This window comes from Rissa tridactyla, chromosome Z (genome assembly GCF_028500815.1).
Source record: "Rissa tridactyla isolate bRisTri1 chromosome Z, bRisTri1.patW.cur.20221130, whole genome shotgun sequence".
In the NCBI taxonomy this organism is placed as follows: Eukaryota; Metazoa; Chordata; class Aves; order Charadriiformes; family Laridae; genus Rissa; species Rissa tridactyla.
In genome coordinates this window covers 64,839,943-64,855,914 of record NC_071497.1, presented here as the reverse complement: position 1 = coordinate 64,855,914, position 15,972 = coordinate 64,839,943, and the positions used below count along the sequence as shown (strand labels likewise).

The window sequence follows — 15,972 nt, the reverse complement described above, 5'->3', positions numbered from 1 at the left end:
GAAGGAAGACCGACAAGAGGAAGTACTTGCTAAATACAGAATGGGGGTGCAACAGATAACTTCACTAATATAAGCTCAAAAGCGTAATTACAGTGCTAAAAATTGGGTTTCCTCTGTTTTGTGAGACTTAACATTTTTGTAGTGATTATGAGAATTAAATCCTTCTTCAAAAGTTGTCTTTAATACGTTTTATGGGTAGGTAACTTTAGAACCTGTTTTTGAACTTGTTGCATGTTTTTCTGCTATATATAAATTGGAGTTCGGTGACTATTTATGCTAGCTAATATTCATAACGTGAGTTATATTGGCTTTAATCTAACATGCATCAGTGAGAAAATCGAAGTGGTTTGTAAAGGCTGCAGTGGGTGCAGTGCTTGTATGTTCTTTCAGTTACTTTGACCTGTCATTTTATGCACAATTTGACAAATTGCTGTTGCTCAGATTTCCTGCTTGTATTTAGAAAGAGTCATTGTTGAACTAGATTTTAATATGTTAAAAAGCAGTGGCATTAGTAACTTTATCAATGTTAGTGTATTAAGATAAAATTCATTTCAGGATTCAAAAATTAATTTTCTCTGTTGCCATGTCAAAATCTATTCAGAGATAAACTGGTATTTCTGTCACTGGAGAACAAAATTTGCAGTGAATGTCACTACAAGCTTCCTAAGCTTGTTTGAAATATGCATTTGGGGTTTTCCAGTTTAAATGTTTTCCTTACAGTTTTCAACTGATAATGAATTTTACTGTTTAAGTACAAGCCAGTTTGAGAAATGCCGATCCAAGTTATATGTGTATCTCAGTCTTTTTTATGCTTTTCCCCAAAGTGGTATCAGTTACGTGGCATGTTATTTTGCCTCTCGTTCTTAACAGATACTACTTTCAGATTCTTCAACAGTGTCTAGAACTAATGAAGCAATATCTGTAAATTACAATCCAACCGGATCTGCAGGCCTCCAGGTGCCGTATTTACAAAGTGCAAGACAGGACTTTGTCCAGATTCCCTAGTGCAAATTGAAAGGAGCCATGACCTGTATCAAGATCTTTCTTCCCCATTTTGTACATGGGATCTGAGAATCAGAAAGGTCAGTAGTGATCTCAGAACCACAGTGGCAACTAGGGTTTGAGCAAAACTTTTATGAATATTGATAAGGTACCTTTCGTACAAGACCAGAGAGACATTCAGCCACTTACTGGGTACCTGCTTTCATTTATCTGGACACTACTCTATTGGTTTCTCTAAATTTCCATGCTATCTGATATCCCACAGAGGTTCAGGAGCTCCTTCAGTCTTTCTAAATATCTTAATTCTGGTATTTTGGAAAAAGGGAGATCTATTAACACTTGTCTTTTAAACATTTTTTTTAGATTGGGACTTGCTTCTTTTAGCCCCATAGGGTTATTTCACACAGCACATCTTGGAAGAAGTAATTTTTGCTTAAGTAAATACCAGCATAAATAAGGCTATAAGTGGTGAAGCTTAGGTAGGAGATAATTTCCAGTTTGAAGTAATTTTTCATTTTTGATCTGTGTTTTTCTCCTCACCTGACTCTATCTGACCTGGATAATCTTTTTCAATTACTCTTACTGTTCTCTTCCCCATACCCGGGGTAGTTCCCTAATAATCCTAGGAACTATTTAAAACTATGCAGTGTTTTTCCTTTAAGGAAATGGCATGCTGTTTTATTTTACTTCCCTTTATATCAATGATTATTTTAAATACCATGAAAAATTGAAATGTGAAAAAAAAATAATAGTTAAATCTAAAGAACAGTTAGTTTTCTTATTGGCTTAATGGTCTCAGAAAAAAAAAAAAAAACAAATGCAGTTCAAATGCATTCTGGGTTGTAACTGATACAGGCTTTGTCTAAAGTGGCCCATGGACAATTTTACTGGTCCTGGTGCTTCCTGACTTTAGACTAGATATCGTAAGGAGTATGTCCTACTGATTTCTTACTTTAGACTAGATATTGTAAGACGTATTGACTCTGATAGAATTGGAGGTTGTTTATTTTTGTCTTTTTTTTATTTAAACATTCCCCTCCATCCCAGCTCTTTGTAATTTTGACCAGCTTAAGTTGAAAAATTGAAGGAGTATTTCTCTTGATATTGAAATTTTTACAGATTTCAAACATAAAAAGCCATTTACATCTGGTCAAAAACATTTTTTTTTTTAAACTCCAGAAATGTAAGTTTCTTTTGGCAGAATTTAGAAGAAAGCCTCTTCAAAAGCTATTCCGCTTCTGTTGCTCATATGCTTCACACGTTTCAGCTTGGATGGTTATAGACAAAGATATTTGGGTGATCCTTCACCCTTTACATGAACTTCTGCTTCCTGTGTGAGATCATTGTGGACAAAGTGACTTGATTCTTCTGCTGTTGTGTTTCTTCCTTGACTATGGCTACTCATGGGTTTTGCCATCTTCATTTTGCCTAGTCGAAGGTCTTGTTACAATATAAATCACGATTGTAGAGTTACATTCATATTTGTAGGCTTGATCTCTAATTTACCATGTCTCGTTTTGTTGGTTCCCCTTTCCCCCTTTGGTGATGTGACTGGACTTTGCAGGTATTTAGTCCCTGTGATGGATAAGCTGAGATGTAATCTCCGGTAATTAAGTGAGGGGGATATTTATAGCACACGTTTGCACTAAGTGTTTATCTGTACAAGGGACACTGCAGGAAATGAAACTTGTGGACCAAAGGTGTGGCTGTCAGGATATACAGTCCTCTGTCAATAAGTTGGCTTTAAAAAAAGTGGCCTAAAGTGGGACTTAAAGTGCCTGGATCAAGTCTGAAATAACACCAAATGCACAGCAGTTTAGTACCGCACCATGCGGTTGGTTCTCTTCTCTGAGATTCCCCGAGCTTCCCTGGGACTGCTGGCCAGGCTGCAGGGGACACCGCGGCTCCGTCTTCTCCCTCTCGGCGGGGCTGCTGGGCTGCGTGTCGCTGTGCCTGTGTGTCTCTGGCGGCAGCAGTTTGGCTCTGCGGAGAGAGGCAGAACGGCCTCTGTGTTGCTATTGATTCAATAAAATGTTTCGGATTGCAGCTGAAAGATAACGGATTCGCAGATAATGCAATAGTCAGTAGTGCGGTTACAAATAGGTTTCCCCCTTTATTCTAAAAGTTGTACCTAACTTCTGTAAAACTCTCTTGAGCTCTCCAAGTTAAAAACAGCAGTTTAAAAAAAGCAAAACAGCAACAGTTACAAACTAAGATAGTTCTTGGTTTTCTAGAAACAAATCATTGAGATTTCCTTTCCAACAATACTTCTGAAGCACAGATAAAATGGCTTCCTGTCCCAGGGTTTCCTGTATCCATGGCAACCTGACTTTAACCACTTCTTTCTTAGTTTCCTGAGTGAACAGTTGCAAATCCTGGGGCAAAATGTGAGCACTCCAGTATTCAGCAATACTGCCTTTACAAAGGTTTCACAGATGAGTGTAGTCGGTCAGCTTGTAACTTAGTCCAATGAACTGCAAAACGTCAAGATAACAGAAATAATGAACTTCAGATTTGGGGTAAGGAATTGCTTTTATTTATTTTGAATATAACTCAGCTTTATAAAAGTAGAATTCAAATTATAAATGAGCCACCAGTGAAAAGAAGCTTGTTTCCAGTTGGCATTTTTACTTGAATGCTATTGAAATATTTCTTAGTCATTCTTAACTGTAAAAAATAGTTAATAAGCAGTATTTTGAATTTACTAGAAGCTGCTATTTTGGCAGTTTAGTTGCTTTCATGCTGCAACCAATTAAATATTTTCCAGCTTAGATTGGCAGTGCGCTTGTTTAATTGTTCATTTACTTTGGAAAGTTTTTCAGTGTAGTTCAAACTTAGTTTTATTTCTAAACTGCTTATTTGGCATCAAAGGAGAATATATAGGATACCGACCTTGAAAGCGATGCTTACGTTTTAAAGACTGTACACGTAGAATTGTTAAACTTTCAAATTAATAATATGTATAAACTTCTTTTTATCTCTACTAGCAAAGTCAGAGATGAGTGAGAAGGCCAAAGACAGGGATATGTGTGGTCTGCAAAGTTCTCCACCCTGCCTGGGAGCATTCCTGTATATCCTTAATTGTTTTCTTTTGTTGCTGCTCCAGAAGGAGGCTCTTGGCTGTCCAGCTGCTTGCCAGCTCTGCACGGGGAGACAAGTTAGCTGTCGTAATTTAGGGCTTTCAAGCGTCCCGCGGAACTTTCCAAAAACGACAATTCTTGTGTACCTCAGTGGGAATAATATATCGCGTGTTACTCCACATGAACTAAGAGGCCTTCGGAAGCTTGCTGCACTCTACATGGATAACTCCAGTATTTTGTATGTACACCCGAAAGCTTTTGTGGAACTCCCCAAACTGTACTACTTGCATCTAAATAACAATAACATTAAACGCCTGGATCCAGGAATCTTTGAAGGTCTTTCCAATCTTCACTGTTTATACCTTCAGAATAACCAAATAGCTTTTGTTCCCAGAGGATTATTCAGTGATCTCCTTTCTGTTAGATATTTAACGCTTCAAAGAAATCGTCTCAGTGTCCTTGGAAGCGGGACTTTCTTGGGAATGATAAGCCTCCAAACACTTAACCTAGCCAATAATAAGATTTCACGGATATCAGATTCAGCATTTCATCATCTTGAAAACCTTGCGTATTTGTTCCTTGAAGGTAACAACTTAACACTTGTGCCATCAAATGCTATTGGAAGGCTCAAAAATCTTGAAAGACTTTCTTTGTCTCACAATCCTATCGGATCAATACATCCTTTTGCATTTAGAGGACTTAACAAGCTTAGATATCTGTCTTTAAAAAATGTAAAGCTAAAATGTATTGCTGTAAATGGTTTTTTTGGATTAAACAACCTTAGCCAGTTAATCTTAAGTAATAATGAGTTAGAAAATATCAATTCCAGCACTTTTACTTTATTGAACAATTTAGTGTATCTGCAGCTAGACAGAAATAAGATAACCAGTATTGGTGATGGTACCTTTGAAAAAATGGGACAGTCACTTAAAATGCTCAGTTTAGCATTTAATAATATTACAGAGTTACAACCTGAAGTGCTCAAGCCCTTAGTGTCTTTAGCTCATCTACAGGTAAATTATAATCCTTGGAACTGCAGCTGCAAAATGCTTGGGTTACTTAACTGGATAGCATCATCTCCTGTTTCTGTAAAAATTCATTGTCAGAATCCCCTGAGTATGCGTGGTAGGCCTTTGCATTACATTAGGTGGGCTCAGTTTGCAAACTGCAGTAGCCCTACTGCCAGCCCAGAGACAGCCAAGGGTCTGGGATCTGCAGGTGGCCATCACAGCACTACCACTTTGCTGATGGCGTGGCATAAGGGAAGCCAGCACAACACATTTGAACAGTTTGTCAATGCAGAAACCAAATATGTTGCTTTCGGGGAAGGAACTACAGTTACATCTGCTAACCCATTGCCCTTTGAAGAAAATGCTGCTGAAATTCCATCACGGGCAACTACAGTACTATCAACATTGCCGGCGCAAATACCAGCACAGATTATACCTGATAACAGAACCGTAGAAGAAAAAGGGTTATTTCCAACAGATGCTGCTCCTGTGTCATTAAAAACATCCCTGCTTTGTTCACAACAGGTTGAAAACCTGAATCAGGCTTTTGACATTTTACTAGCCTTTTTTATTCTGGCTTGTGCTGTGATCCTCTTCTTAACCTGTAAAATTATTCACTTTAGGCAGAAACTAAAGGTTCTAGAAAACTCAGGGGAAAAGAGAATAGAATATTACGGTTTTTATCAGCCTGGCAGGTACAACATAACTGACCCAGTGCAGTCTCTAACTCGGAATTCAGTGGGGCGTTCAGAACTGGACCAAATTAGGCTGCTCAAGCGAACAGCATCTGAAAGTCAGGCACAGGTCATATTGTTTGAACATTCATCATTGTAATTTGTCTCATTTGATTTGACGTTAACTTTATGGGGATCTGAAATGTCAAGAAATTAAGAACTCAATTTTTCAAAAAATATCTTCACTGATGAAAATCAACTTGTTGATAGAATTGTGGAAAATGGTATAATTTGGGCTCTGCATCATCTTTTGCTTCCTGAATGTTTTGAAGTTTGTGGTTTTTGTTTTTTTTTTTTACTAGATGACATTTAAATCTAACATGAATAGGTATGTTACCCTCTGTCCTTGTTGCAGGAATCATGCACCTATAACTCAAGTATACGTGCAGGATAAAGTAGACATATATTTATTTTGATTTTGCAGTACTTAGTGGCATAAGTTTCTATAGAAATTCCATAGCTAAGTTGAAGCTTGAAGCAAGAAAAACTTCAGTTTTTAGCAGGATCATGAAGCCAGGGAATGAGGAAAAAAAAGCAACGCTTCAGTTATTTATTGTAATGCAGTTTCTACTTTGCCTCTATTAATCATCACAGTGGGGAAAAAAGTAAGCATATTTACGTCTAGCATGTTCAGACTCTCAAGGAAAAGAAACATTTAAAAGGATACAAACTTTATTCATACCTATGACGTATTTTAATATAAAAAGTTGTGTATTCAGTCTGTATAATGAATATATTAAAGTGAATTTTTTTTTTAGTGCATATTTGTATCATTTCGTGATAATACCTGAAACTGGAGTTAATAGGGAAACTAAATTTCTATTGGATTGAAAAATTGGCCAAGTTTATTGTGTCTAAAGTAATAAGAGCTGGTTAATTGTTGTCAATAAAAGATATTTTGTCATCTATACAGTAACAGCTTGAGGGAGTTTTTGTCTAGATAAGAGGTATAAACGGAAGAAATATACTACACTTTAAATACATAATTCTAGATTAATTGATGAAGATATTTACATATTTGCAGTGTGTATTTGGAAGTGTCGGGTCAAAATACGTTTTCGTAGCAAAGACCTAATTGAAGACTTCATTTTCAAAAGATGGTTATTATTTTACTATATAGTTTGCATTTGTTTTAACTTTTTATTTCTATTTTGAATACTGGTGTTCTGTTTACATTATTGCAAGGCTATGTCTAGTGTGTTGTAGCTTTATTTTCAACCTGAATTTCTGTGTTTGTTTTTTTTTTCTTCATTGTTACTACAGTAATTCAAGAAAAAGTAATGAAAATATGTCCCAAATAGTCCAATCTTGCAAAATTTTCAGGTAGCTGAATAGGACTTACTTTTGTAGTCATTGTTTGTCTTCTATAGGCCTGTGCCCTAGAGGCTTCAACCATTTGGTTTATAAGCAACATAATTTACAGTTAGATTTTTGCTCAAGGGAAAATGGAGAACGATGTTTTGATAGCCTGTCCTCCACGGGGTCTATTTAAGTTACGTAGAAGTATCTTGCTGTCCAGGATCCAGCCTGGAGACCGGGCTGGAGACCGGACATCGTTCTCCAGATGAGCCAGAATTGCCTCAAGGTTCTTGTTCTAGCCTGCCTGCTTTCTGCTGGTGTAACTCATGTGTGGGCGTGTTGGGCTGCTCCCTGTTGTCCTGTTTGTCCATCTCCAGGTCACTTCCAGGAATGACTCATGTTATCTGCTACTAGTACATCTATAGGCCTTGACTGCACTGTGTGGGTGTGAATGTGCAAGTGTGCCTCTGTTGTTGCTTGTTACGTATCTCTGTTGAATTTAATGAAGTATCAATTTACTATATCGTAATACTATATTTTACTGTAATTTACTGTATAATAAATCAAATACTTCTGTTTTATGGAACACTAAATTCAGCTGCTTGGGCAAAATCTCAAACTATTTTGGATTGCTTGAGTAGAAACTATTTTCTTAAAATTTTCTCCTTCTAGATCAGATATAAGATGTAATGGGTAGATGTTTTTAAGGAGGGAAAACATTGACTCTAATTCGTGCTTAATTTTTATTTTTTTTTAGGTGGGTAATCCATTGTAGTCTCTTCCTCTTTAACCCATTTTTGTTACTTTCTGCCTCTCCAGTGTAATTCCTCATAAATGTTCAATTTATTTTCATTTAATAACAGCTGCGCAATCAGCGATTGCACAGTAGTAGGTTCTGCAGTTTTATGTACTATATTTCTAAATTTTCGATTTTGTATGCATGTCTTCAGAAATAATGGACTTAATTCAGTGGAAGCTAGTTGACTAAGTTTTCATTGCTAGAAACGCTGCTGTGCCTTTTTTAGAGAGGAGTTTTGGGAGTGGGCAAAGGTTCAGACTGAACAAACTTATTTCTCAAAGAAATCTGTCAGGGAACAGCTCTGTTGTTTTAGGCTCTGATTTCCACAGCTGTTCTCTACAGATGAGCACAAGAGGTCCCCTCTGAAGGTGCATCCTTTGCACTGGCAGGCTGCTGTGGGAGTTGTCTGACAGGTATGAGTCTCAGCATCTGTAGACGTGGAGCATAAAAGGGAACCGATGCTGTCAGAGCTGTTGGTGCAAGCAAAAATTTGGAGCAGTTCCAAGCCATCCTTCGGAGTGCAGTCATCCACTAATATCCAGCTTGCCAACAATTAGGAATTGAGAGGGTCATTATGCAGTTGTGGGGGACATGCCTTTCTTTTGCAGTTAGTAGCTTTTGTATTTTAAATGTTCACACTAGGAAACAAATCCTTTCATGTACATCTGTAGTTCATATGTGTAACTGTTAAAATCATTGGAAAACAGATAAGAAGAGTTAGTTGAGTGTGCCCTCATGAAGCAAAATGGTGCTTTATGTTCATCAAGTTTTATGGTCAGCCATAGGACTCCCCTGGAAATGCTGTCTTAGCTGCTACATTACAGTTTTAGGAGCCCCTTAGCACTGCGCAGCTGCTAAGGAGGGGGGTACTTGGAATAATAATTTCCATTGCTTGCAGTACATGCAAAGTAATCTCCATTTGTCCCACTCCACCTCTTTCCTTGGATAATGAGATAAGAATAAAGAGCTGATTAATCTTTCTCAAATCTTCTGTACACTAGTAACTACATGAAATTAAGCTTTTCCCTTTTTTGGTGTTTACTGCTTCGTCCTGGTAAATATAGAAGAGCAGAAAAGATTTCTTCCTCTTCCTTTTAATGTCTGAAAGAGTATTTTTTTCCCATGCAGAATATTCCCTCCCTTTCTGATGGGCTGAGGAAGATGCATAGCAGACGTGGGGACCATTTTATTTAATTACCCCTAAAAATTTATCATGATATGTATTTTATTAAGCTGATGATAAAGCTTTATTTATTTACAGTGGCTATCTATGTAATCGAAATCCAAATTCTGATTTTTTGCATAAAACCTCAGGATAATAAAAATGTTGAATAGATAGCTGAGAAATGATAGACAGAATCAGAAAAAGTGAATATTACTTTTTTCAGAACAGATGTGGTCTGTTTTTTCTTTGCAAAGCTTTTATTCTTTTATCTGACAAATTATGCAAACTTTGAAATAAAAGATTTGAGATTATTCATGTACAAGCTGCCATAAATGTTTGCTACCTCTTTTTTTCATTATAGGCAAGGTGAATTTTATTTACAGACAGCATAAAAGATCCTTTCTGTAATAAAAAATAATGTTAATATGTGTTAATTGCGTCTTTGAAACTGGGTTCTGCAGTGGTTTAAATCCTAACCAGTTTATAGAAGTTATAATCCTCTGATTCTGGGTCTGTCTTTTGATAATATTTGCTGCATACAAAATGAGGTTTTGTCCTGATAACTTAGGGAAACTTTGTAGTTCTAAAACCAGTTATAGCTTGATGCTGTTGTTTGTTCCATTGCTGATCTGGTTTGTATGCAATCCAAGGGCGGAACTGCTTAAATGGTGCCTTCCCCCCCGAGTTCACATTTTAGTGTGGACAGTGTTAACTCTTACGTTTTGAAAGTTCATATGAATACAGTGTCTCTGTCTTTTATGAGTCTACTCATGTGACTTCCTAATGTATTTCTTGAAAGCTGCAGGCTAATTTTAGTCTCTTTGAAAAGGTATTATGTTGATTTGTATGGCTCTTCTATGAAAATAAGACATTTTATATTGCCATTGAACTTTAGTTGGGGTTTCTTTTTTTTTTTTTCAGGGCACAATGAGCTTATGCTGTCCTTATTTTTCAGCAGCGTGTGTCTTGTGTTCTAAAAATAGCTGCATTGTTTAATGATTCCACATTTGGTAAACATTTCAGTGAGTCTTTGGTAGGAAGAAGCTTAATGTCCCATTTAAAGGGAAAAAGAAGGGGGAGAAAAGAGAAGGTATTATCTTTACTGAAAACTGCAGTCAACAGTTGCCCCATTTTGAAAAGTCTTGTACATTCTTTACCTTTGCTTTCCTCAAAAAGAGAAAAATTACCATGAATTTTCTATCTTTCACTGAAGGAGTAAAATATTATTCCTTGTTTATGCCATAAGGTAAAAATATCCTCTCCAAGTAAAAAAATTAATGATTTCTCTTTGTGCTTTGGAGCTAACTATCAAGAACAGTATTTTGGGTCTTCAACAACTATGCGCAGTTTTTTCTGGAAATATCACAGACCTTGGAAATACAAGTGACTAAAGTGGGCCTTCCTGTGGGCTCCTCCCATCACGCTTGGAAAAATCCCATAAAGTTAAATGAGCACTGTGCCTACAGTACTTATTTACGTATTAATTAATTGAAGCAACCTCCCTCAATAGATGGACTGTAATTAGCCCTGCAGCTGCTGGAAACACTATGCCTTCATTGGGTCAAACACCTTTCTCATCCCTCCCAATAGAAAATTTCTGTGGCAGGCAGTCAGGGATTCTTCATGCATTTTAGAAGGAAGAAATGTGACAACCAGGTAATGGATAGCAACCTGTATTATTAATTAAATAGTGCATACATACAGGACATAGTTTACTTCTCCAGGTTGCAAAGCGTTTGCATTTGTTCTCCGTTGAATGCCCCTTGTCCTTTATTGACATGACTCTGAGGACAGCTGTTTCCTTTCTCATGTTGGAAAATATTAACCACATTAATGGCATTTTCCTAGATGTGTTTCAAAAAAGTGTGTGGTAAAAGAGCTTTAATGGGAGCTGTGCTAGGTGGGAACCTCTGACTCGCGTGAAGAAGGCTGCTGTGTCTCCCAGGGCTCGTTCCGCAGGCTGCTCAGCAGACAGCGCTCGCTTTCTCTGCAGGGCCCCAAAGAGATTCAGTCTCACAACATGTAATACTTTGCTGTTCTGAATGAGATGGGGAAGCTTTTCGGCAAGGGAGGAAGTCTCTTAAAATACATACTTCACAATGGTAATAGGAACAAGCCAGACTGAACGAAAATTGTGTCAATTTTCATTTTGTGGAATTTAGGAGCTTCAGGTTCCATTATACAAAATACAGTTCAGGTCCTAGCATTCCACAGTAGCTGAATAAAAAAAGGGAACAAAAATAATTCTTTGGAAACAAAATTATTGTGATTTGAATCATAATCTTATCAAAATGAATTAAAAAGAAATTATATGCTTAGTATTCTAACTTGATACGTATTTTTTCCAAAGTATCCATTGCTATATGAAGTCTGTTTATCATATACTTAAAATTGTGTTGACAAGAAGTATTTCAAATGCAATAACTAAGGTACAAGGAGCTACAGTTGATCCATTTTTTCAGTTTTCATCCCAAATAAGAAAAGGAAATGGAAGAATATTAAGAAATAGATTTGTCTTCGTTAAAACACAAAAAGTCAAACTACAGTATGTGAACTTAGTATTCAGTACCTTTAAACAAATATGCAAAATGTCTGCCTCTGCCTACTGGACAGCAGCAGCACCTTTTGGTGAAAATGAAGCCTGAAATTCCAAACAGGGAGTAATAAAATGCTTTGGTCAGTGGCAGACCTGGGAAGAGAGTTGTAGTTCACCATCACCAGTTAGGCCATTTCTGTTTCTTTGCTGCTTGTAGGAGGAACTTTTGCAGTCTTCCCAAGATGAACATCTTTTCGTTTGCAGTGTGTCTTCACCCTTTTGTAGTTCAGAGAGTAGGAATCTGTGCACCAAAGTCCCACAATTGCGTGTCTCTGGCATTAGACCCATAGTAGCAGGAAATTCAGCAGAAACAGCAGTCACAGCTGCTTCCCGTTAACTGGGAGCTGGTGGCACCTACTTCATCTGTCATGGGGAGATCATGTTTCTATGCCCCTAACCCTACAGGCACATCCATTCTCAGGGCAGGGACAAGTGTCTGAACACAAGTGTTTAGTATCATTTTGGGCACTGTGGGGATATCCGGTCTGGCCTCCAGCTCATGCTGGGGAAAGGTGTATCTGTGAAGTCCTGCATGATACCTGCCAGCCCTTTGCAATTGTCTTAAATAGCATAGTGATTTCAAATGGCAGCAGATGCCTGTGTTGAAGCAGAGAAATCCTACCCCGCCTTTCTCGCTATAGTCAGGTGTTTGTGCAGAACCGGGTGCGCATATTTTTCACCCTTTCTGGGGATTCATTCAGCTGCCTACAATGGCGAAGCAATACTTGCAAGGCGGGACAGGGATAACAACAGCGGAGTGTACCATCTTCACAAGCTGCCCAGTGCTCAAGGGTTTGCGTGTAGATTTTGCATTGAATATGTGTAAATGTGTTTGGAACAGAAGCCAGTACTCTGACCTCCCTGCTAGCGGGAGCATGCCCTCCCCACTCAGTTCTTGAGCCTTGTGCTAATGTATTTTTTCTTTTATTCCATTTGTAATTATTTCTAGGTTTTCAACAGTGGCATATGAGCTTTTATTCTATTTAAGAATAACGTTTTCTTGCATCTTTTTGAAGCTTTTGTATAATTAAAAAAAAATACAGAAATTAGCTGCTTGATAGCATGCTCAGCTAAGCCTTAAGCGGTGAAAATACTGCTTAGTAAATGTGCTCTACGGTTATTGAGCAAATTTCCTGTTTAGTTCCTTTAGCTAAGTCACTTTCCTGTTCTTTTCCAATGTTATCCAAGATAAATTTTGTTCTTTTCCAGTGTTATCCAAGATAAATTTTGTGGTATCATCAACATTTCAGTGGAAGGGCTGCATGACGTTATGACTGAAGATCCTGAAACAGGAACGTACAAAGAGTAAGTGGAAAATCCAGTTAATTTTTGTGAGTTTAACAGTAGCAGTACTGTTTTATATGTAGTGTTTTTATTGGAAAAATCTGTAGGCAGTTAAGACATGCTCATAAGAGTTCTGTGTTCACAAGAGTGAATGTTTTAGTAAGATACGAAATTTTTAGTCTTAAGAAAAAATAATTGTAACAGGGGAAGGAGGGCTTAAAATGACAGTGTAATTTTATGCTGTTCATTGTTATCTTCTAAATGATGTCTTAAAATCTATGCTTGGATTTGCTTTTTTGCTCACTTGACTATTATCTAAAATTACAATCCAACAAACCTGTATGTTGATAGGCTGGTAGCTCAGTTGCTTCGGCTGTGACATCTGGAGTTTAACTGAGATCTTTTTCTAAATACCTCAGCCCCATTGAGTGGAGCCAGTGTACAATAATTTATGGCCTGGAGAACTTAAAAACCTATCCCACAAGGACATATTCCCCCTTCAGTTGTTCAGCTTAACACACCTGCTGCTACATTGCATACCTCAAGAAACAGTTTCCAGAGCCAAGAGCAGGAGTTCGTTTGTGGCAGGAAGGTGGTGTCAGGCGTGCTCAGAGTGCACTGCCACCCAGCACCACACTCATTCATCTCCTGCTGGCTCCCAGGTTGCTGGTGGTGTTCCATCAGAGCTGGAGAAGTTAAAAAAAACAACCCACTGAATAATAAGGATTTTTTTTTTTATGACAGAGGTCTTATTGTTGTTTTTTCTCTGTAATGATTGCATAGTTTTAGAATGATGGTGAGCTGTAAGACATAAAAAACAGGTGCTCTGCAAGATGTGCCTACAGATATTATATTCTAATAACAGTATTTACCAGACGCTAAGAATCAAGAGTTTCTAGCTTTCTAGTAAGTACCTGGTGATGGAACAGACTGTATCTGGACTAATTAATTAATTGCTTAAGGAGATATTTGCTGGCACAGAACACCCTGCATGCAATCTATTAAGTTTTTCTTCTCTTAAAACAGGTGGTCTGCACACAAGTGTGCACTGAGAATGGTCCACACTTGTGCTGAGCCTGAACTATGCCCAGGAGTTAGTGGCAGAAGTACTTTGGTTTTTTTTTTGGTTTTTTTTTTCTAACTATCAGTATAGAAGATGTAACTCCAAAGTCCGACAATGTGGTTTGACACTGTGTTCTATTTGCTCTGGGAGACAACATTACGGAGTCCCTTCTATTTCTAAACATGTTGCCTTGCCAGCACTTGTTGAAAAGAGTTCTTGCAGAGACATAAATAAAACTTTGTCCTATTTCATTTCATATTTTAACCTTGAAGGCTTGTAGAACTTGTCACTATACTTTTCCAAACTTTGGACATTTTTTTTGCTTTATAAAATATAGGAACACTGAACCAAGGACGTATTTCTGTTGACAGATACTGAATGGTCTGTTTGAAAGATTCTGACATTTGTGTTACATATTTTGACATCATCTGAAAGTAAATAAAGTGAGAGCACTCATCTGGAGTATGTGTGCTATTCTGGCTCTCCAGGTTCAGAAAAAAATTGTGCGCTCCACTGATTATCACAGTATCTAATTACTGTAGTGCAGAGACAAAATCAACATGCATGTTTAGCATAGGATAATCAAGGCCGAAGCACTATGGAACTGCAGCCACTGAAGGAGGAAAAGGAGGTAAACACACACAGGGAAAACTATACAAATTAAATGACAGTGCTGGCTTAAGTGTAAGCTAAGCATGAATACATTTAAACTGGAAATCTGAAGAAACTGTTGTAGTTCGAGCAATGAGGTTTTTGGAAGAGCCTTTCCAAATACAAAGGCAGAGGTAAAGTTCTTACCAGTTTTTAGATGGAATTTTGTTCAGGTTATGAAAATGCTTACATGGTGTCCTGGCTTACAGTACAAAGGGATTACACTCAGACCAGTTTCCTAGCATTTATGTTTTGCGTTGTAGCAATAATTACATGAAAGTTTGAGAAACCTCAGATTTTCTGGAAAGAGAAGCATTCCATTGTTGTAGTCCTGTCTCGCCAGTATTTTATCATCTTGCTTCTCCTTTTTTCCTTTTTTTTTTCTTCCCCCCCCCCCCCTTTCCAAGTTTTCCTTTGTGATACTTATCAAGGTCTGAAAAAGTCAATTCAATCTTTTATGTTTTGGCAATTGATACATTTTTGTCTCCTTTTTTTTAATAAACTGAAGAAATCATGTCATTTCTGAGGAGAGGAGACAAGAGACTTGCTGTATTGTTTTGAAATAACTAATGCATTAGTTGGAAATGGCTTCTGTATTAGCATTTGACCCTTCTTCCATGCTGTTTAGCAAGTGTTTCATACAGCTCTAAACCCATGTTAGTAGAAAAATGAATATATAAACAGAGTAAACCTGAACATTTTCACATAAAATCACAACTTTTTTTGATTTTAATAACTTTAAAGCAAGTTATTCAACTTAGCTGCAGGAACATTTCACCTGCTAGTGGAATGCAGCAATTAAAAATGCACAGTAGCACAGAACTGAAAATGAACAATAATGGGCTCATAATGAGAATTATGCAAATGAGCAATAATCTGTCTTGATGCTTTGTCATTTGTGAATTATGTGTCCTTCCTGCCATAAAACATACCAAATACACAGCAGCAAGTTATTGTCACCTGAGAGATTTTTAAATCCTTTGAGTTTCAAAGCAGCTTTTCTAGGAAAAAAAATGATAAAATGGTGGAATATTTGTGTAGTCCTTCAACGTAGAGAATATAAAGTGAATGGAAAGCACGTTTGCTGTAGGATAGCTTTCACCAGTGCTTTTTATAAAGTGTGCAAACTGTTCCGAGAGACAGAAAAACCTCTGGCATCTAAACTATTATTTTCATATTTCCTGGTTTTCTATTTACTGCAAAAATAATAGTTAAAATATGGCTGTTAGTTGTGGGTATTGTACCTACCAGTTGAGGGTGGAGCAAAACAAAAAGTAAGAATTTTAAAC

General features: G+C 37.3%; 1 protein-coding gene across 7 annotated transcripts in view; it reads left to right on the top strand.

Moving 5' to 3' along the window:
- IPO11 (importin 11) overlaps nt 1-15,972 on the top strand; it is a 90,642-nt gene that overhangs the window by 68,148 nt on the left and 6,522 nt on the right. For 6 of the 7 annotated variants that reach the window (XM_054186606.1, XM_054186604.1, XM_054186605.1 and 3 more), the window contains one exon: nt 12,895-12,990. In XM_054186606.1, coding sequence (XP_054042581.1) covers nt 12,895-12,990 — 96 coding nt within the window. Of the gene's footprint in view, nt 1-4,108; nt 4,329-12,894; nt 12,991-15,972 lie in introns of those variants that run through there. The other variant, XM_054186608.1, reaches the window with a different exon arrangement.